At 38.2% G+C, this 20,864-nt stretch overlaps 1 protein-coding gene across 2 annotated transcripts in view; it reads left to right on the forward strand.

Moving 5' to 3' along the window:
* Positions 1-20,864, forward strand: part of DCBLD2 (discoidin, CUB and LCCL domain containing 2) — a 91,939-nt gene that overhangs the window by 67,212 nt on the left and 3,863 nt on the right. Inside the window, exons 5-15 of one of the 2 annotated variants that reach the window (XM_015129372.3) lie at positions 613-685; positions 974-1,107; positions 3,345-3,385; positions 4,229-4,444; positions 5,733-5,857; positions 10,578-10,728; positions 11,493-11,579; positions 11,723-11,848; positions 14,784-14,877; positions 19,064-19,113; positions 19,993-20,130. In XM_015129372.3, coding sequence (XP_014984858.2) covers positions 613-685; positions 974-1,107; positions 3,345-3,385; positions 4,229-4,444; positions 5,733-5,857; positions 10,578-10,728; positions 11,493-11,579; positions 11,723-11,848; positions 14,784-14,877; positions 19,064-19,113; positions 19,993-20,130 — 1,235 coding nt within the window. Of the gene's footprint in view, positions 1-612; positions 686-973; positions 1,108-3,344; positions 3,386-4,228; positions 4,445-5,732; positions 5,858-10,577; positions 10,729-11,492; positions 11,580-11,722; positions 11,849-14,783; positions 14,878-19,063; positions 19,114-19,950; positions 20,131-20,864 lie in introns of both variants that reach the window. The other variant, XM_002802684.4, reaches the window with a different exon arrangement.

A 20,864-nucleotide genomic window follows, 5' to 3' on the forward strand; every position in this document is an offset into this window, starting at 1 on the left:
GTAGCTCTTAAATTTGATGAATAGGTCTTATAGTAAAAACGTGTCTACCATTCATTATCAAATAAAATAATCAAGGCAGTATGTAATAAGAAAAAAAAAGTTGCAAATATGTGAGTAAAGACACATTATATATGTATGGATGGAAGAAAGTCTGAAAGGGCTTTTTAGAACTGGTGGTCCTGGCCGGACACGGTCATTCACGCCTGAAATCCCAGCACTTTGGGAGGCTGAGATGGGTGGATCACCTGACGTCAGGAGTTTGAGACCAGCCTGGCCAACATGGTGAAACCCCATCTCTACTAAAAATACAAAAATTAGCCGGGGGTAGTGGTAGGCACCTGTAATCCCAGCTACTCGGAAGGCTGAAGCAGGAAAATCTCTGAGACCCGGGAGGCGGAGGTTGCAGTGAGCCAAGAAGGTGCCATTGCACTCCAGCCTGGGCAACAGGAGTGAAACTCCGTGTCAAAAAAAAGAACTGGTGAGTCTTTCAGGGTAGTGAAATTATGGTATTCACCTTGAACTGAAAAATGTGTCTGTGATATTTTTGGGGGGTTGCTTTTTTCCCTGTAAAATGCAGCATTATGTAACCTTTTGCTTGTTTTCATTTCTCAGTAAGTACTGCCCAGCTGGTTGTCTGCTTCCTTTTGCTGAGATATCTGGAACAATTCCTCATGGATATAGAGATGTAAGCTGGATATAAACTTATTTGAAAATTGTGATATAACTTTATTTTTTTAGAACTCCAGAGTAGTTAGAGGTGTGTTAATTATATATCCTTACCTTTTACTTTTTTAAGACATTTTTTAGTAATATGCATTTTCTTTTTTTCTGCTAAAACTGTTGTGTTCCAGTACCAATAATCTATGTTTATGAAGAAACTGCCTAGATTGATTTCTCGAGGAAGTAGAGTGTCTTGTTTATGAATTATTAAGAGAAAATTAAAAACGAATCTTTTCTTTTTCCCTTCCTTAAGTCCTCACCATTGTGCATGGCTGGTGTGCATGCAGGAGTAGTGTCAAACACGTTGGGTGGCCAAATCAGTGTTGTAATTAGTAAAGGTATCCCATATTATGAAAGTTCTTTGGCTAACAACGTCACATCTGTGGTGTAAGTATATATGCAATTTAAAAAATATATGCTATCTATAATTAGCATTCTGGGTAGCAGTGGGCTAAGAACTAGCTAGATCTCAGCAATATCACTGTTAATGGTGTTCATGAAAGAACGTTTAGGCAGTAAGCACTCAAGTTAGCGTGCTCAGTGTCTGTTTTTTGTTTTGTTTTGTTTTGAGACCGTTTCGCTCTTGTTGCCCAGGCTGGAGTGCAGTGGCGTGATCTTGGCTCACTGCAATCTCTGCCTTCCGGTTTCAAGCGATTCTCCTTCCTCAGCCTCCCAAGTAACTGGGATTACAGGTGTGTGCCACCATGCCTGTACGAAATAACTTTGTATTTTTAGTAGAGACGTGGTTTCACCGTGTTGGCCAGGCTGGTCTCGAACTCCTGACTCATGGTCCACCCGCCTCAGCCACCCAAAGTGCTGGGATTACAGGCGTGACCCGCCATGCCGGGCCAGTGTCTGCATATTTTGAAGAGTATAGGTGGTGGTGTACTACCTTAGCTTATTGTTCTTCAAAAAATGTAGTCCTTTGGAAGAGTAATGTGTTTCTTCTGTCTTTTCTAAGTGTTAAAGTCTACATACGAGTCTAGAAGTTTGTTGCGAGATCCTTATTTATTTTACAGATTGAAAGGCTTAACTACTGTGTTCCTTATAGCACATGGGGAGTCAAGATAATTGAAATACTTTAAATATAAATTTAAATTTGACATAAAGTATTACATCATACGCATTATTGTGAATCTTCTTTTCATTCTAAGAGAATATTTTAAGGATGTATTTTCATGGTATGTATAGTGTTCTACTGTTTTACAAAACGTAGAGTAGGCATCAAAAGCAGAAGTTGAAACATTAAATAGAAATGCAGTGTTAGGCCGGGCGCGGTGGCTCAAGCCTGTAATCCCAGCACTTTGGGAGGCCGAAGCGGGCGGATCACAAGGTCAGGAGATCGAGACCACAGTGAAACCCCGTCTCTACTAAAAATACAAAAAATTAGCCGGGCGCGGTGGCAGGCGCCTGTAGTCCTAGCTACTCAGGAGGCTGAGGCAGGAGAATGGCGTGAACCCAGGAGGCGGAGCTTGCAGTGAGCCGAGGTCGCGCCACTGCACTCCAGCTCCAGCCTGGGCAACAGCGTGAGACTCCGTCTCAAAAACAAAAAAAACAAAAAAACAAACAAACAAAAAAAAAAGAAATGCAGTGTTAGCAATCTGTTTTTATAAATCTTGTCTCTTAGATATGCTCAGTCTTTCAGACAACACTAAGCCTAATTGAAACCAGCTTTTCTTCAGAGGTCCTAGGGCAATTTTCATTCAGAAGACTCGAGTATCATCCATATCCAGATTGGTATACAACAGGATTCAGCAAACTTGTTCTGTAAAGATCCAGCTAATAAATATTTTAGGCTTTACAGGCCACATGTCTCTGCATCTTATTCTTTTTTTGTTTTATTTACAGCTCTTTAACTATTCTTAGCTCATTGCCCATACAAAACAGGCCATGCATGGGCAGTCATTTGCCCATCCCCGGTATAGACTCAACTACCTTCCCTTTTTTTTTTTTTCTAGATTATTTTGTGCAGACCCTTTCATTCCTTTACCATGTTATACTTTTAGAAAGATTTAGTGTGTGTGAATTCTCTCTTTCATGCTTTAAAAAAGAAAACAGGGAAAAATTGCATCCTCTGTAATGGTTTGCATGTCGGACACTGAGACTTCTTCCATGAGATGTTGATTTCTTCTTAAAAAAAAAAAAAAAGAAAAGAAAAAGAAATCTATTAGTACCCAACTTTTCTTACATTTATCCCAAAAAACTTGAGCCTCATTCTCTGAGAATTAGACCTTTTAGTGTAACATTTGCCACAGAAAAGTGTTAAGAATCCGTTTATTTCATGAAATAAAGTAGTGAGAGATTGATAGTAAACAATGAGTAAATAAATTATGAAAAAGAAGTACATATTAAAGATTACATAGAGAACATTTGCACAATCACATGTGAAACTGGGCGCTAGATACTGGTAGAGAAGTTGTTTATGCTGATTTCAGAAGTTGTCCTGCTTAGAAATGAGACTTTTTCCCTAGGAACAATATTAGTTGTCTAATTTTTAGCCATACAGTCTTCTTGGTTCTTTTGTTGGGTGGGGAGAACCAAATCAAGAGAAAATGTTTCACTAAATATGCGGCAATCATGTGTTATGTGAGTATCACCAAAAAAAAAACCCTTCTGTCTTTCAGGGGACACTTATCTACAAGTCTTTTTACATTTAAGACAAGTGGTAAGCCTTTTATGGACTTTATAATTTTTTATTTACATAATTAATATTTTTGAACACTGTCAGGCACTGTGTCACTTGCTGATTTATTGTACTTTCTCACTTAGTTGTCATAATAACACCGTAAGGTAAGATGGTTATCTAATAATATAATGAATAGAACAAATTGGAAGTTTTATATTTATAGAGAAATGGTCATGTAAGCAAGGAAGGTTCCTTAAGAAAGATGACTTTTGAACTTGTCTGAAGAAGTAATCAATTCGTTCAACAGAAAATATTTACTGAGTGCCTTCTTTATGTGCCAGGCATTGCTCTGGTTTGAGTGATAGAGCAGCATTAAAGTGAACAAGATCCTGCCGCCCTGGAGATTACATTCTAGTAGTGAGAGATTGATGATAAGCAATGAATAAATTATTGTTTATAAATAATATACTGTTTACAATATGATAAAGATGTAGGAAAATAAAGAAGTAGAACTGAACCGAAGTTGGGAAGGGTCTTCCTCCCAGGGAAGGCCTCAGGGAGAAGGTAACATAGGCCAAAAACCTGAAGGAGGTAAAGGAATGAATTATTCAGTTATTTGGGAAGAGTGTCCCAGGGAGAAGATAATGTATCTCCATTAAACTAACAGTCATGCTTGTAAATGAGCATGTTTGTAGGTTTCCTAATGATACACAAAGACATATGCCCAAGAAACACTTGCCTAGTTTTGAAATTTCTCTGTTACAGTGTATTATCAGCATAGTGTATGTTAATTAAAGATGGAATAGAAAGTTTTCAGTGAGCAGGTCTACATGCATTTTGAAATTTACCTGGAAACCAAATTTAGTCTTTTCTTTGTTTCAGGTTGTTATGGAACACTGGGGATGGAGTCTGGTGTGATCGCGGATCCTCAAATAACAGCATCATCTGTGCTGGAGTGGACTGACCACACAGGGCAAGAGAACAGTTGGAAACCCGAAAAAGCCAGGCTGAAAAAACCTGGACCGCCTTGGGCTGCTTTTGCCACTGATGAATACCAGTGGTTACAAATAGATTTGAATAAGGAAAAGAAAATAACAGGTTAAGAGATAAAATTTTCTAGAGCAATTTGTAACACTTATTTTATTTGAAAAACTGGTGATTTTCAGAGAAAATTAAGACATTAAAAATTTAATTATATGGTTTTATGTGTTCTTCACTGATGTTAATATTACTGGAGACACAGTTAATGAAACATGGCAGAGAAAAGGAGTTATTTGTGTTGGTCAGGGTTCTCTAAAGGGACACAACGGATAGGAAAGATGTATATATAAAAGGGAGTTCATTAAGGTGTATTGACTCACATGATCACAAAGTAAAGTCCCACAATAGGCCATCTGCAAGCTGAGAAGCAAGGAAGCCATTCCGAGTCCCAAAACCTCAAAAGTAGGGAAGCCGACAGTGCAGCTTTCAGTCTATAGTCAAAGGTCCAAAAGTCCCAAAGCTGAGAACTTGGGAGGGTGATGTTCAAGGGCAGGAAGCATCCAGCATGGGAGAAAGATGCAGGCCGGGAGACTTAAGCCAGTTTAGTCTTTTCACATTCTTCTGCCTGTTTTTATCCTGGCAGTGCTGATGCTGATTAAATGGTGCCGACCCAGATTGAGGGTGGGTTTGCCTTTCTCGGTTGACTGACTCAAATGTTAATCTCCTCTAGCAACACCCTCACAGACATACCCGGGAACAATACTTTTCATCCTTCAATCAAGTGACACTCAGTATTAACCATCACGGTATTTAATTCGTAACAGCTTTTTGTTTCCATTGTACTGAAACTCTTTTTTAAGGTAGTGTTTCAGTAAAGTGGTCTTGAGACATCTAAAATAACAGTCGCTTACAGTCATTAAGAAAAATTTGTTAAAGGAGTCCATTTTAAATGATGAGATCATCAATTTTCCACATGTGCAGAGTATAAATTTAATTTAGGGGAACTTAGCAAATGGTCAGAATAATTGGTTGGGATTGGTTTAATTTTGTTAAAATATTTATTTTGTTTTGGTACTGTAAATAATACCAATAATCATCTTTAATCTGTTCATTCCCAGGAATCATCTTACCCAGTAGTCAAAATCTGTTTTATGACATTATAAACACAAGACACCAAAATAGAACAGTTCTTTACTTAATGCACACCCATAATTCTTCCTATCTCTCCAAGGGAATAAGGCCAAGGATTTAGTAATTGTTATGATGAAAACGTGCACTTGGATATGGAAATGAGCCATAATTAGAAATGTTTGAGCTGTGCATTTCAAGTGTTTATACTTTGATGCTGAACAAACTTAGAGAATCAGACCATGTGCATTAATGAAAGCAACTCTTCATTCCCCAGGCATTATAACCACTGGATCCACCATGGTGGAACACAATTACTATGTGTCTGCCTACAGAATCCTGTACAGTGATGATGGGCAGAAATGGACTGTGTACAGAGAGCCTGGTGTGGAGCAAGATAAGGTAAAATGATTACCAAGGTATTTTTAAAAAACATTTTTTAAATGGGCGGCTGCCAAAAGTCACAGAGCTCTCCTGTATAAGAGAGATGTAGAAGTTAAGAACATCTTACACTACCCTCTTGCGGTTATTTTAGGTAGTGTTATTGGCCTTACTCTTCTGACTTTAGAAAATTCTCAGTGGTTCTAGGTTCCTTTTGGTGATTGTAACGGTGAGTACTTTTTTGATTTTTGTCATTGCATTTTTAATTGAATTGTTCAGACACTTTATTAAGAAAATCTAAAAGGGACCTCGTAATTTCTTATTTTTATGAAGCTTTTTCCAATTCACCGGATGATGGAGAGCCTTTGTTCCCAGATTTCTACTCTGTAGGCAAGAGGTAAAAAAAGAATAAAGCTGAAAACCAACATGCATTAAATTATGGGATATTATAGACTTGAAAATTCATCTGAAGATTATCTCACCAACTTTTATCTGGGAAACTTCTGTTTTTTTCTTACATGAAGAATTGCTCTAGCATCTAATTATAATTATGGAATCTTTGTTTTAGTTAGCAACAAATTATGAAGATGCTGGAATGAGCCAGAGGAAATGATAAGGGGTGGGGAGCAGGCAGAGATGGATCTTATTCAGATGTGTATCCCTTTGATCTTTAAATGGAGGAGTCCTCGTGCCTAAGGAAGATAGATGTCTCCCATCAGTACCAAAACTATGGGGCTGGGCATGATGGCTCACTCCTGTAATCCCAGCACTTTGGGATTGCTTGAGCTCAGGAGTTTGAGACCAGCCTGGGCAACATGGCAACACCCTGTCTCCACTAAAAATACAGGAAATTAGCCAGGCATGGTGGCGCATGCCTGTAGTCCCAGCTTCTTGGGAGGCTGAGGTGGGAGAATCACCTGAACCCAGGAGGTTGAGACTGCAGTGAGCTGTGATCGATCACTCCATTGCAATCCAGTCTGGGTGACAGAGGGAGACTCTGTCTCAAAGTGGAAAAAAAGAACTGAAACGATGACATTTTTTCAAACTTTCCTGAGTTTGATTTTGATTATATATTTTTATTTTTTATCATGTATGATTTGCTAAAAAGTCTTCCATTACTGCTTTTCTCATCTCTCTGTTCAAAAACCTCCAGGGGCTCATTATCTTTCATATGCATCTTAACTCCTTGCTTTTATTCAAGGCCTCTTTCTTCTTCTCTTCTCCTTGGCTTCACATGAACTTCATCTTTGGTGAGCCTCTCCCTGTTACAATAACAATACCATCTCCATACATATCTTCTACTTCATGCCTCTGAACTTGACTGCTGTTTATTCCTACCATGTCCATATTTATTTGTATCACATTTATTGTGCTTGTGGAATATAGCTAAATTTGTGGAATTTTAAGAATTGTTCAGGCTTATACTATAAAAACTTCTAACAACATTAAATGGTATTTCTGAAAAATATTCTTTGTTGCATTCATTTTTGAAAGGTAATTTCTCTAAATGTAGAAATCTGGGTTGGCCAGTGGTTTTTTTGTTTTTGTTTTTTCCTTTCAATAATTGAAATACGTTGTCTGCTGTTTGCTGGCTTGCATTGTTTTTGACAAGAATTCTGCTATTATCTCTGTTCCTCAAAATGTGATACATCTTTTTTTCTGTGGCTCCTTTTAAGGTTTTCTTTTCATCATTTGTTTTAAGCAGTTTGATTGATGAGTCACTGAGTTGCGGAGACAGAGCTGAGAGTGGGAGGCCAACAAGGTAGCTAGAATTTGTAGGCAGAGATTAGGAGAGAAGAGAACTATAAAGATAGAGTGTGTGTGTGAGAGAGAGGCACTTCTAGGATGTATAAGGAGTTTTCCCTTAAATCTTCAGCTGCATGTAAAGAAATGACCTATGGCCAGTAAAAGAAACACTGGAAGGAGTCAGCAGGACAAGTCTCAGAGCTCCCCAGGTCTGGGAATTCCTTACACTGCCAACAGGTAGAACGAGAAACCTCATAATACATGGGACACGGCAGTGAGTACTTAGAACAGTATTGTCTCAGTGGTGGAGAAAAATGAGAAAACTAAAGGCTGTCCAGGTCCTGCCTAATGAAGTGTAAAAGCAAGCCTTGAAAAGATCACATTGTTTCCAGTAGCTTAACTACATCCCAGAATAAAGCTCAAAGATCCGCAGGCTCTATTAGGGATCTCTCTCCCTGCATTGTGGCCTGGAAACTCTACAGACAGTACTGGGACAGTAAATAGCAGGCCTCACCTTATTTGTTTCCCTTCTCTCAGTCATTATTGCCCGAGGCAGCCTGTTGGCCAGAAGTCTGAGAACCATTGTTTCATATATATTATCCACTTTCTCAGGTATGTTTAGGGCGGAACGATAAGTCTAGTCCGTTACTCCCACGGTCAGAAATGCAAGTCCTCACATTGAATTGTATGAATTAACAGACTTTTCCCGCTCATCTAAGTCCATCTGCTCCCTCATCACCTCCAACTCAAGGGTAATTGGTGTATTCATTGTACCCTTTTCTGAGCCTGCACATGTGCATGAGCAGACAGAGACTGCATTTGGTTTTGTTTTCAGAAAATGGGATTAGTATATATACAATTTGTTTTCATAATATGTCACTTTCTAACATGATACCATATTTATGTGTGGTAATCAATGCAATTTCAGTTTCTTGAGGGTGGGAACTGTAGCGTCCATATCCATTTTCTCTTCATGACACCTCACATACTTCCGTGTACATGCGGATTCTCAGTAAATGCTCATAGGCTGACGATAGCAAATCTTTTTTTACTCAGTTTTTATAAAACCGAGACAGCAATATAGGGGAAGATCTTAAAGATAATTTTTATGTGTTAAAGTAATGATTTGTTATCATCCCTGTTCCACCAATATAGTAAGAATGAAAATAATGACCTTTATTTCAGAGTAATATCTGAGGAAATCACGGGAGCTCACTAGCATGGAAGCTATTGTAACTGCAAAACAAACTTTTTAGGAAATGAAGGATATTAACACATTTTTCAAGATGTATAGTCTAATGCCAAGTGAATTAGCCCAGAAGAGATAGAGCCACAATACTTGGAAATAACTTGATTGAGAAGTTAAACATTTACTTAATCTCACCTTAGCTGATTAAAAAAAAAATCACTTAGATTTTAGGCAATATATTTATTAATTATTAATTAGACTTATTAATTAATGGTCTTTAGAAACTACCTAGTTGATCTGACCTAGAGAACAAACAGGGCTCTTTTTAGCTTATTGGAGGCTATACTTAAGTCAGAAGACCCAGAGTCAAGTTGCTGCCCTGTCACTGACTAGCTGTGCAATCCACTTACAGATTCCTGTGCCCTCCTATTTCACAGCGTTGTCTGAATTAGTTGCATTTAAATGTTTTATAAATAATTAAGTGCTGGTCCATTATAAGATACTATCATAATTTGCTTGAAGTAGAATGAGACTCACCTAGACTCATATTTTTACCTAGGGATTATTTTTATAATGCATTTGTTGCTGTTTAGTTACAATCATTAAATTAGTCACAGGTCAAGCGTGGTAGCTCACACCTGTACTTCCAGCACTTTGGGGGAGGTCTAGGCATGAGTATTGCTTGAGGACAGGAGTTTGAGACCAGCCTGAGCAACATAGCAAGACCCCTTTCTACAAAAATAAAAAGTCACCAGGTACAGTGGCTCACTCCTATAATCCCAGCACTTTGGGAGGCTGAGGCAGGTGGATCCCTTGAGGTCAACATGGTGAAACCCTGTCTCTACTAAAAATACAAAAATTAGCTGGGTGTGTTGGTGCACACCTGTAACCCCAGCTACTCAGGAGACTGAGGCAGGAGAGTTGCTTGAACTTGAGAGGAAGAGGTTGCAGTGAGCCAGGATCGCGCCACTGCACTGTAGCCTGGGCAACAAAGCGAGACCTCTTCTCTAAATAAATAAATAAATATTGCCACACATGTTGGCATATGCCTGTGTAGTCCTGGCTACTCAAGAGGCTGAGGTGGGAGGATCGTTTGAGCCCAGGAGTTCTAGGCTGTATTGCACTATGATCCTGCCAATGCATTCCTTGGATGACAGAGCAAGACTCTATCTCTAAAAAAATTAATAATTTAAGCATAAAATAGCATTTCAAAGTCACTTCTAGTTTAAATAGCAGCATGGAACGAAAACCAGGATTATAATAGGAGAGCTGTCTTATGCAGTTTATCCAGTAGGTGGAGGTATGTACCTGTTATATGTTTGTTAGTATATGTCCCTTAGTATATGTTCACCTTCAGCCTGTTGAGAGAAAAATTATGAAAAGTACACAAGCAAAATATTTCCCCTAAGACCTGGCATGATCAATTTTGTTTTACTTTAAAAATTAATATATTTAAATAGTTGCTAATTCCACAGGACCAGAGTTACTAATTTATTAATAGGATAAATTGTCTCACTGGATTTGAAAGCTTTTACCCAAATGCCAAGTTAGCCCTGTTGTTAAGTTCTTAAATCATCTTAAAATCATTTCTATATTACTTTCTTTTATAAACTTTTGATAAAAGTGTGCAGCATCTTAATAGTTTTCCAAATTGTGATTATTTTCTTAAAAATTAATCCTTATTGTCATACTTTACAGATATAATTTAAGGCCTAGAGCAAAGAACAAAAACATGTTTAAGTGGAGAAATTTAGCCCTAACCGCTGTTGATTTAAAGTACCAATTTTTTTGTTGCTTTTTTTAAAGGTATTTCAAGGAAACAAAGATTATCACCAGGATGTGCGTAATAACTTTTTGCCACCAATTATTGCACGTTTTATTAGAGTGAATCCTACCCAATGGCAGCAGAAAATTGCCATGAAAATGGAGCTGCTCGGATGTCAGTTTATTCCGAAAGGTAAAGAGATGGTGTGTTTAAGATATGTTACTTTTACTGGATTGCCAATTTAAAATGATTTTGCTGTTCTCAGAGAGAAGAATTAATAATGTGAGTGTTTTTCTGGTTAAACTCTAATTACAATATCTTCTTAAAGGGATTTTTAAAAAATAAATGGTTACCATATTAAAAAGTTACTTATCAGAATGGTTTCCAAAATTATAAGTGGAAGAAGAAATAGCATCGTTCATGAGATAATGTAAATGAGATCACTTTCCAAATTTAGTCTCAATTGTAATAATTTTAAATCAGGTCTCATGTACTATAATATTTGTTTAACATAAGCATGAAAGATTGTAACAATACATTTAAAGCAAGAATAATTTATCTCAATATTACACATTTTAATATACTGTTTACTGTTGTACCCCCAAAGGCTACCACAGTGCCTGACACATCATTGACCCTCCATAAATAATTATTAAATGAATTGAATAAAGTGGATGACTCCTTTATAGCTTTAGCATTCAACATCACTTTCCACCCCATTATTCTCCTTCCTAAGATTATTTTCAGATGATTTAGTTATTTAAAAACTGAGAAATCCTGGCATATTTGTGCATTTATTGCAGAGTATAATGTTTATCCTTCCAATATATTTCTCTCTGAGAGTTAAAATTATTCTGCAGAATTAAATAGAAAATATTGAAGACATTTAACATTACTATTTTTAACTATGATTTTTAAAAACAAAATGTTTAAATTTTTCTAAACCATTTTTCAAGGTCGTCCTCCAAAACTTACTCAACCTCCACCTCCTTGGAACAGCAATGACCTCAAAAACACTACAACCCCTCCAAAAATAGCCAAAGGTATGCCTGTTTTTAATGTGAGAATTTGATATTCCTTGGATTTATGGTGCAACTTTCCAAAAATATATTAAAAGCATTATCAAATAAGTTTATGTTAATCAAGTTGGTACAGATTAAAAAGAGCTTTTAAAACTTTTTTAAAGGTCGTGCCCCAAAATTTACGCAACCACTACAACCTCGCAGTAGCAATGAATTTCCTGCACAGACGGAACAAACAACTGCCAGTCCTGATATCAAAAATACTACCGTAACTCCAAATGTAACCAAAGGTATGCAAACATGAAAATGAACGCCTAGTACATAGGGTATTGTTTTGTTTTTAACTCAAGTTTTCACAGGCATTTTTAAACCCTCAGTGTCTTTTCTTCCAACTATAGTTTTTAAGTATAGCAAAAAAAAATGATTTTCTTTCATTGGAAAAGACTGCATTGATCTAAGTTCTAGTCTCTGCTGCCGTGTAGAATTGCTCTTTAAATATTTAGAGAAGGCCACTGTGTTGCAGGCCTCCTCTTGTGATCTATTTTTCCTTACAGCTAAACATGTTGACTCTCAGGCTTAGAAATACAGTATTTTCTAGAAATAACTGAAATCATAGCAGGAAACAAACGTGTTTCCCTTGATAATATATTAATTTGATGGATAAGGAACTTGATGGCAAAAAGGGGAAAATAAAAACAGAATTTTAGTGGAAACTAATTGTTAAAAAATACTCTTGAGTTAACATATTCATTAAAAAAAAAAACTTTGGTCTCTTTTTAAGTGTTTGCAATTATATTTTTTAAGATTATAAACACAAATTTATTAGAATTTACTTTCAAGTTTTGTTATCAGTGATAAATAAGGTCTCAAAGCATATAAAACATAGTCTTACTAGTTGTTGAAAAACAAAATTTCAATTGAATTCAAAAAGGTGTCAGTGTCATAGTAGACTAAGTATTAGGGTTTCAGCTTACTCGGTTTCAGGAAAGTGCAGAGAGAGAAAGCAATTCATTCAAAGTAATTTGTGCCACCTAGAATTTCAGTCATTCTCATTTTTTGAAAGTTTGCCTGGATTCAGATAACTGTCTCTGACTTGCCCAAAGAGAGCATCAAGATTTCCCAGAGGCAGGAGATCCTCGGCATCTTTTAGCTGCTTACCAGTTGTCAGAAGGCGTGTACTTAGGCAGAATCCCAGACCACATGCCTGAATGGAGATCAGTCACTGAAAAGTGTTGCTCATCTTAAAATCTGATTGCATCTTAGAACCTCAAGGCTAAAAGAGTCCTTAAATAATTTCCTTCCGGAATTAGGATCCCTGTATGCCCAAAAAGAATAACAAAGAATGAGTTGGTCTTCTCAGAGACCTCCTGTCTCTTTTTTGGGGGGATGGTAGTATATGAACTTATTTTTTGAACCTAAGAAGATGTTTTAAGGCCTCTGATTAAATCATACAGCATCCATCTAAACTTGAGTATCCTCTCTAGTCTCACAAATCTTATGGAAAAAACACATTTACTGTTGTGAATTCTGAGTACTTTCTAGTCTAAGTCATTATTTCTGTTTACACACTTCTCCATTTTTACAGCCAGGCTGAGAGTGATTTCATGGAAAAGATTATGTCATGGTCAGATTTGTGCCTCTGTAGTTTCCAGGTCCTCCCTCAGTGGGGCCTGTGGCACCAGCTGGCTGTCCTTCTAAAAGGCTGTAGTAGCTCTTCTGTCTTTTCTCAACTGTAGCTATTTTAAATATTCCCCTTATTTTCAAACCCTTCACCCAGATATCTTCACCCACTCTCAGTTACTGCTCCAACTTCACAGAGAAAGTAGGGAGTTTCCTTCCAGTGAAACTCCCTTTTTGTGGTGCCTACAAACCTATCTGTAGCCTCTGTTCACTGCAGTGAAAAGGGGGCTTCTTTGTGTTGCACAAGGCTGATTATATCACCCGTGCCCTGGTTCGCCTCCATCCACCTCTCAGGGACCCAATCTTACTGATTATCCTCTCCCTCTCCTATATCTTCAGCCTCTTTCTCTCTTTTGAATATAGTTGTTTTAAGGAATAAAGAAGATGCTGCAGATTAGACTCATTGCAGTGTCCGGCTCTGAGCCCCCAGTAAATATCAGCAGGTGCTGCTATTGTCATCTTCATGGCAAGTAGGGGGTTGAGGGACAGAGGAAGAAACTATCCCAAATGACCTTAGGCAGATCATTTTCTATATCTGGGCCCAGAATTCCTTATCTCTGGAGTGAAATTAGGGGATTAAATTATCCCGAAATCTCTCCCAGTTCCAGCATGTGCTGGCTTCTGACCTGTTCACACACACATTTCCAATTGACTTTCTTAACACCATGTTGTTACCTTCCCATATATATGTGAATGCTTTGCCATTATGATTTAACATCATTTCAATTGCTGGATTATTTTCTCTTGTAAGGAGGATACCATGATTTATTCCCTCTCATTTTTGGGCATTTGGATTATTTCCAATTTTTCACTCTTATGCAGAAACAGGGAGCACATCTTTAAGGATGCATCTTTTTTTAGTTTCTGAGAGTAAATTCTAGGCATGGAATCGCCAATAGATTTTTGCACATATTGCCCAAAAATGCCAATCAGTGAGATAGTATCAGTTTATATTTCCATTAAAAAATACCTGTTTCCCAGTAGCCTCTTCATCAATTCGTTGTTGTTTTAAATATTTGCCACTTTGATTAGCAAAAGTAGTATTTTGTTCTTGTTTTAACTTTTTTTGTGTTGGGTGTTTAACTTATATTTCTTTGAATTCTAGTGAGGCTAACATATTTAATGGTTACTTGTATTTTTTAATGTACTGCTAGTTAATCTCTACTGATTTTTCTCTTAAATGTTTGGATTTGACTTGTAATGCCCTACATTATAATAATTATTTACAGTAACTCTTCACATATGTAGAAAATATATTTTCCCAATTTTTCATTTGTCTTTCAATTTTATTTTAGTGATTTAAAAACTTAGGAAAATTTCAAATCTATACACAGATGGAATGAATAGTGTAACAAGCTTTTGTGTATCTGCAAAAACTGTATTCTGCAGTTACCACCACATGCCATAGTCTTGACAAATAATGTTTATGGTATTTCTGTGAGGTAGAAAAATGTTGAAAGATGATGTGGTTAATTTTCCCTAGTGATTTCTGCCTTTGGTGTTAATATGGCTTTTGTTTGTCTGTTTTTGTCTTTTTAACTTCAGATGTAGCACTGGCTGCAGTTCTTGTCCCTGTGCTGGTCATGGTCCTCACTACTCTCATTCTCATATTAGTATGTGCCTGGCACTGGAGAAACAGGTTTGTACATAACTAGTTCACCTGAGCCCAAAACCACCAAATGTGAAGTAGAAGCTAAATATAGAATGTGAACTACATACAGTGTTTACCTGTTTGAGAGTAAGAGTTAAGCTAATTATTAGAATGAAAATTTCATGCTTCTCCTTTATTCCCATTAAAAATAAGTCAGTTCAGTTCCACAATCAGTTACTAAGTACCTTTTTTGTATCAAGTTCTGCATTATACACTGGGATATGTACATTAATAGGAACAATTTCTGACACATGATAGTTACATTTACTTAAAGAATGAGACACAATTCCTTTCTCTGAAGTGTTTAGCAGGGTTGACTAACAAGAAACTATGTCATGTGGTTTGATGAGTTATTTATGTTTTACTAAGGAGAACCATGAGAATTAACTGAAATTTTTTCTTCAGGAAAGGGGAATCCTTAAGTTTAGCTTGCTTTGCCTTAAAGGAATTGCAGTTGGCTAGGCAGAGGAAGGTAGATGTCTTTGTTTGGGCTGCTATAAGAAAATACCATAACCTGGGTGACTTATAAATAATAGAATTGATTTCTCACAATTCTGGAGGCTGAGAAGTCCAAGATCAAAGCACTGCAGATGTGATGACCAGGGAGGGCCTGCCTTCTGGCTCATTCATCGACAGTGCCTTCTTGCCCGATCCTCACGTGGTAGAAGGGATCAACAGGCTCTCTCAGGCCTCTCCTGTAAGGGCACTAATCCCATTCGTGAGGACTCTGCCTTCATGACCTAATCACTTACCAAAGCCCCACTTTCTAATAGCATCACTTTGAGGATTAGGATTTCAACATACGAATTTTGGGGAGATGCAAATATTCAGACCATAGCAGTACAGAATGTCCCAACCTGAGCGAATTGTTTGAGTGAAGGCACAGAGATACGGAATGTAGGCAAAATAGTGAGTCATCACATGTACATTTGGCATGGGAGAGTCCTAAGAAGTAACCATAGAGGTGCAGTCTGGGCCTGGATCAGGAAAGGCTTTTCTGGAAGAGAGAAATTTAGATTTTATTCTATAGATGGAAAGTCATTGAGTGTTAAGCAAAGAGGTGATATTGTCAGCTGATCGTACAAAGATGGTGGCAGTTTTGAAGGTAGATTGAAGAGGAGGGAGGCTGAGAGACTTAGCAAGATAAGTTAGGAAACCACTTAGGGCGGGCAGGCACATAACACGCTGATTCCAGGAAAGGGAGAAGAGTTGAAGAGGAGACGTTTCCCAGTAGCATCGACAGGTTGCATGACTAGTTGTCTAGTAAGGAAGAAGTGATACAGGAGGAATCAGGTTTCTGGCTTGTGCAGTTAGACCAGTCATGAGTTGAGATAACAGAGCAGGAGGGACAGGTTTGGTGGAGAATGAGAGTGACTTCATGTGTTCAGCCATTCAACAAATATTTGAATACTTGACTCTTACCCTGTCCCAAGTATTGAGCCATGTGCTGGGGATTCCAGTGATGAACCCCAAAGCTTACAGATTAGGAACAGATGCAACGCAAAAAAAAAAACTCCCAGCTGTAACACCAGCCATAGAATATATGCCATGGGAGGAAGCTGGCGGATCCCACCTTCATGAGCAGGCTGTCTGAGCAGAGACACAGTGAGTGAGTATGAGAACAGTAGGGAAAGGAAAGAGCTTTAGGAAATGCCAAAGAGGAGAGAGCATGATGCATTTAAGGAACTTAGCAACAGCAGTGGTAATAGTGATGAGGCCCGCAGCAGCAGTAGCTAATTTTTATAGAAAATTGAATGCTAGGCCGGGCGCGGTGGCTCACGCCTGTAATCCCAGCACTTTGGGAGACCAAGGCGGGCGGATCACGAGGTCAGGAGATCGGGACCATCCTGGCTACCACGGTGAAACCCCGTCTCTACTAAAAAATACAAAAAACTAGCCGGGCGAGGTGGCGGGCGCCTGTAGTCCCAGCTACTCGGGAGGCTGAGGCAGGAGAATGGCGTGAACCCGGGAGGCGGAGCTTGCAGTGAGCCGAGATCCGGCCACTGCACTCCAGCCTGGGCAACAGAGCAAGACTCCGTCTCAAAAAAAAAAAAAAAAAAAGAAAATTGAATGCTAATCTTAGACACTATTCTACATAATTATTCTAAATACATGTATTAATTCATTTAATCCTCAAAACAATCTATGAAGTAGGTACTATAATCCCCATTTTACAGGAGAAAATGAGACACAACATAAAGAACTTGCCCAAGGTCCCTCGGCTGTTACATAGCAGAGTGTATGTAATACACTCTGTATTGTTTCTGCCATATTTGTGGTGTGTATAGGAGGGCATCCAGAATGAATTTCCACATACTGAAAACAACAGAGAAACATAGCAGAGTTTTGGACCAGGCTTGAGAGATCATGCTCTTACCCACTGCTGCTCTGAACACATAATAAATAAAGTATAACCTACTGTTACTAAAGCACGGGGTGAAGGGGACTGAGGAGTGCTGCTGTTGAGGGGGCAGTAGGCAGGCAGAGCCTGAGGTCAGTTTGGGATAGTGGGGAGGACTGAGGAGTGCTGCTGTTGAGGGGGCAGTAGGCAGGCAGAGCCTGAGGTCAGTTTGGCATAGAGTTGAAAGGACCCTGTGGACATCCAGACTCCTGAGGCAATTCGACCACACGCCTGGCGTTAAGGACACAAGATCTGAGCTGGAGAATTGAAGTTACTGTTAGGAATGTAGTCGAAATCACTGATAAGTGGCTTTATGACAAGGAGTAAAGGAGCAGATGCCATTAATGTGCTGTGGAAAATAGGGAGGAGGAGAATGATAATAAAAACAGCTGCAGTTTATTGAATCCAGAGCTCATTCTAAGCACTTTATATGTAATGAATACGTAACCCGAAGCTTTGTCACTTGAGATTATAAAAAGTATATAAAATCCTTTATAGTACAACCTATGGCTAATATTCATGCCCTAAATGTGTTGTCGTAGCCATATAGGGTGTCTAACTTCTATTTAGAAAAGATGATTTATTTATTTTTTTGTTTCTAAATCATATGATGATTAGAGCATTTTCAGGGAGAAAGGTGTTTAATCAGTATATTTTATTTTCCATTCAAGTTTTTCATTAACATCTTCAACACTTACTATCTTTTCTACAAATTTTATACTGCACTTTGAAATAATGAAGTAAGTATAGCTACACTTTAAAATGAGGATGCATTTAGTATCAAAAATAGTCTTATACTGGAGAATGTTTCCTAGTAGGAAAAGCACATGGCTTGGGCTTTTTATGAAAACCGCATTTGTGACCTTGAGCAGTTCGCATAGCCATCTTGTCCTCATCTGTAGACTAGAATAATATCTGCTTTCTCCTTAGCTTGCAAAGACTAATTTGAATTAGATTTACACCCTTGAATCAGAAAATGTTATTTCATTTGCTTGGTTTTTCTTTCTAAAGGGCACTCGGTAAATACTAGTTCTTAATGGAGGGAAATTTTTCCTGGGGAGGAGAAGTTACAATTCTGAGAGGTGGACTGAGGAGGATCTTCTTTGATGCATACGTGACTCTCGCTTCCCCCAAGAGAATTTCAGTGCCTCCCAGGCCTGGAGAGTCATGTTCTCTTCCCTCTCCACTTATCACTGTTAGTGGGAGCATTGACTTATCCTGGGATGGTTGGAGGAATCAGATCTATGCAATTAAGGGTATGAGACCCTTTAAACTTCTCTAGGGAAAAAGACTGTAGAAGAAAAGCAAGAAGTTGGAGAAAAAAAATGCAGAATAGAAAATCAGAAGAAGATGGGTTTTTTAGATCTGTGAATTTTATGACTCAGTTGATTTTTGGTATCTTTATTTGAAACCAAAACAGACTTAGCGTAATTTACCTATAATAACTCACATATCAGAGGTGATTCTTTGATTTGATTCAGTCTTTTCATCGACAGACTTTGCATTTTTACATTTCTTTTATCCCTTTTGAGTGGGTAATAGGTAGGTAACAAGGTAGCTATGGCAAAAGATGGTTGTTTACTGAGAGTCCAGGATTTATAAACCTCAGCATAGCAACTTTGAAAGTCAGATGAAATGGAGGACTCCCTTGGGTAGATCAGCAAATAGAGAAATGTACTCTAGACTAATTATTAACTTTGGTGTTTGTTCTGTAGTTTCATAAATGTCTTACCAGTGAATTTACTCTATTTGCTAACTTCTGTATTTTTCCAGAAAGAAAAAAACTGAAGGCACCTATGACTTACCTTACTGGGACCGGGCAGGTAACTCACATGGTCTTTGCATCTCATTTCCATCAGAGGGACGTCTCTCCCCTACAGGGGGCAGTAGTGAGAAAAGAGTCGTTCTCAGGCCCAGGTGACCTCCCCGACACTGTTAGAACAATGGCATTACTCTTCAGTTCTCACCGTTTTTACTCTTCTGCAAAATCTCTTGTAGTTCGTAAGTAAGGAAGTGAAAAGTACACATTTCTTATAACAAGCTCTGTTCTTTTTCTTCTGAAAAACTTGTATAGTTTTTCCTGCGTATCTGTTTCTCATGAGGGAGACTGGCTTTCTGTGGCCCATGTGAACCCTGAGTAAGAAACAAAAGACTGTGGTCTTCAGGACCCAGTGTGTGTTTGTCCTCTGCCATGGTTATTCACCAAGTGGAGTCCAGCAGTTGAGGAATTGGTAGGTCTCCCATGATGAGTTGTCATCTTCTGAATTGCTGCAAGTGACACCAAAGGGGCCCCCCTACCAGTCTCTCACTTCCCAATCTCACTACTGGATCAGCTCTTAGGAGCCAGGAGAGTTCACCGCTGTGGCTAGGGTGGAAAAGGGCAGCTAGTGCCCCAGGGTAGATCTTGGAAAATATTTTTTGGGAAAAACGTAATTAAAGCCACCCCTAAAATAGATACTCTATCCGGCTGTACTTCACTAACAGTGATTTGCCTGTGTGTTTGGTAGAGATTTCTACCATGTACTGCTTGGTGCTGGATAGTCTATCACAGCAAAAAAAAAAAAAGTTTGATTATAAAGGCAAGTTTATAGAGATATTTGTTATAGAAATGGCTTAAATGCAACAGGATTCCTCTCTTGATATTACTGTTTGAGATACAGGTTTTTATTTAATGGTCTGTTTGGCTTACCGTCACAATGAAGGTTGGTGGAAAGGAATGAAGCAGTTTCTTCCTGCAAAAGCAGTGGACCATGAGGAAACCCCAGTTCGCTATAGCAGCAGCGAAGTTAATCACCTGAGTCCAAGAGAAGTCACCACAGTGCTGCAGGCTGGCTCTGCAGGTAGCTATGTTGCAGCCTTCTGGCACCAGGCACAGGGAGAAACTGCTTAGGCTTGCTATAAAGTGCTTTGGGATTTACAGTATCTTCGTTCCCCTTCATGTTTAAGAAGCTAATTGTTTCCTAAAGGTAGAACCACTTTTTAAAAGGTGACTCTTAGAGAGTGATTTCTGTGTCTTGGATGTTGTGTGTGTAAAGTTGGGACACTCATTTCTAAAGACGCTGGGCGTTATGTACATTAACTGAGGCTTTGCTTGTTCGGTTTGTGGGGAGACCTGAGATGTTAAGAGGAGAAGAGGAAAGACAGAGGAAGCTTTACAGTATTTATCCTGTTAGCCTAGTTTGTATTCATTTTAAATATTTCCTAATGTTTGAAAAAAATCTCTGAAATTATTTTTCAAGATTTTTATTCCAGTAATTGAATGTTTCTTTTCCAAGGAAATATTCTGAAAATAATTCAGAAAGGAAATATTCAGTAAAGAAATATTCTGTCTGTAAATCTAAAGAACATATGTGAAAACTATGCAGCATTACATGAATGAGACTTTCTGGTATATTGTTACTATGAGAAGTACTAGACAGTATGTTTAATTTTAATTTTTGAAGTTCTTGCAGATTAAGTATTGATGGCAACAAAAGTACCCTAAAGAATGTTTGCTTTTGGTGTAGTCTGCAGCCGCCACCCTAAATTATGCAATCCCTTTACTAGTAAAATGACTTCTCTGTTGTTTTGTGAT

Source organism: Macaca mulatta, chromosome 2 (genome assembly GCF_049350105.2).
Source record: "Macaca mulatta isolate MMU2019108-1 chromosome 2, T2T-MMU8v2.0, whole genome shotgun sequence".
NCBI lineage: Eukaryota > Metazoa > Chordata > Mammalia > Primates > Cercopithecidae > Macaca > Macaca mulatta.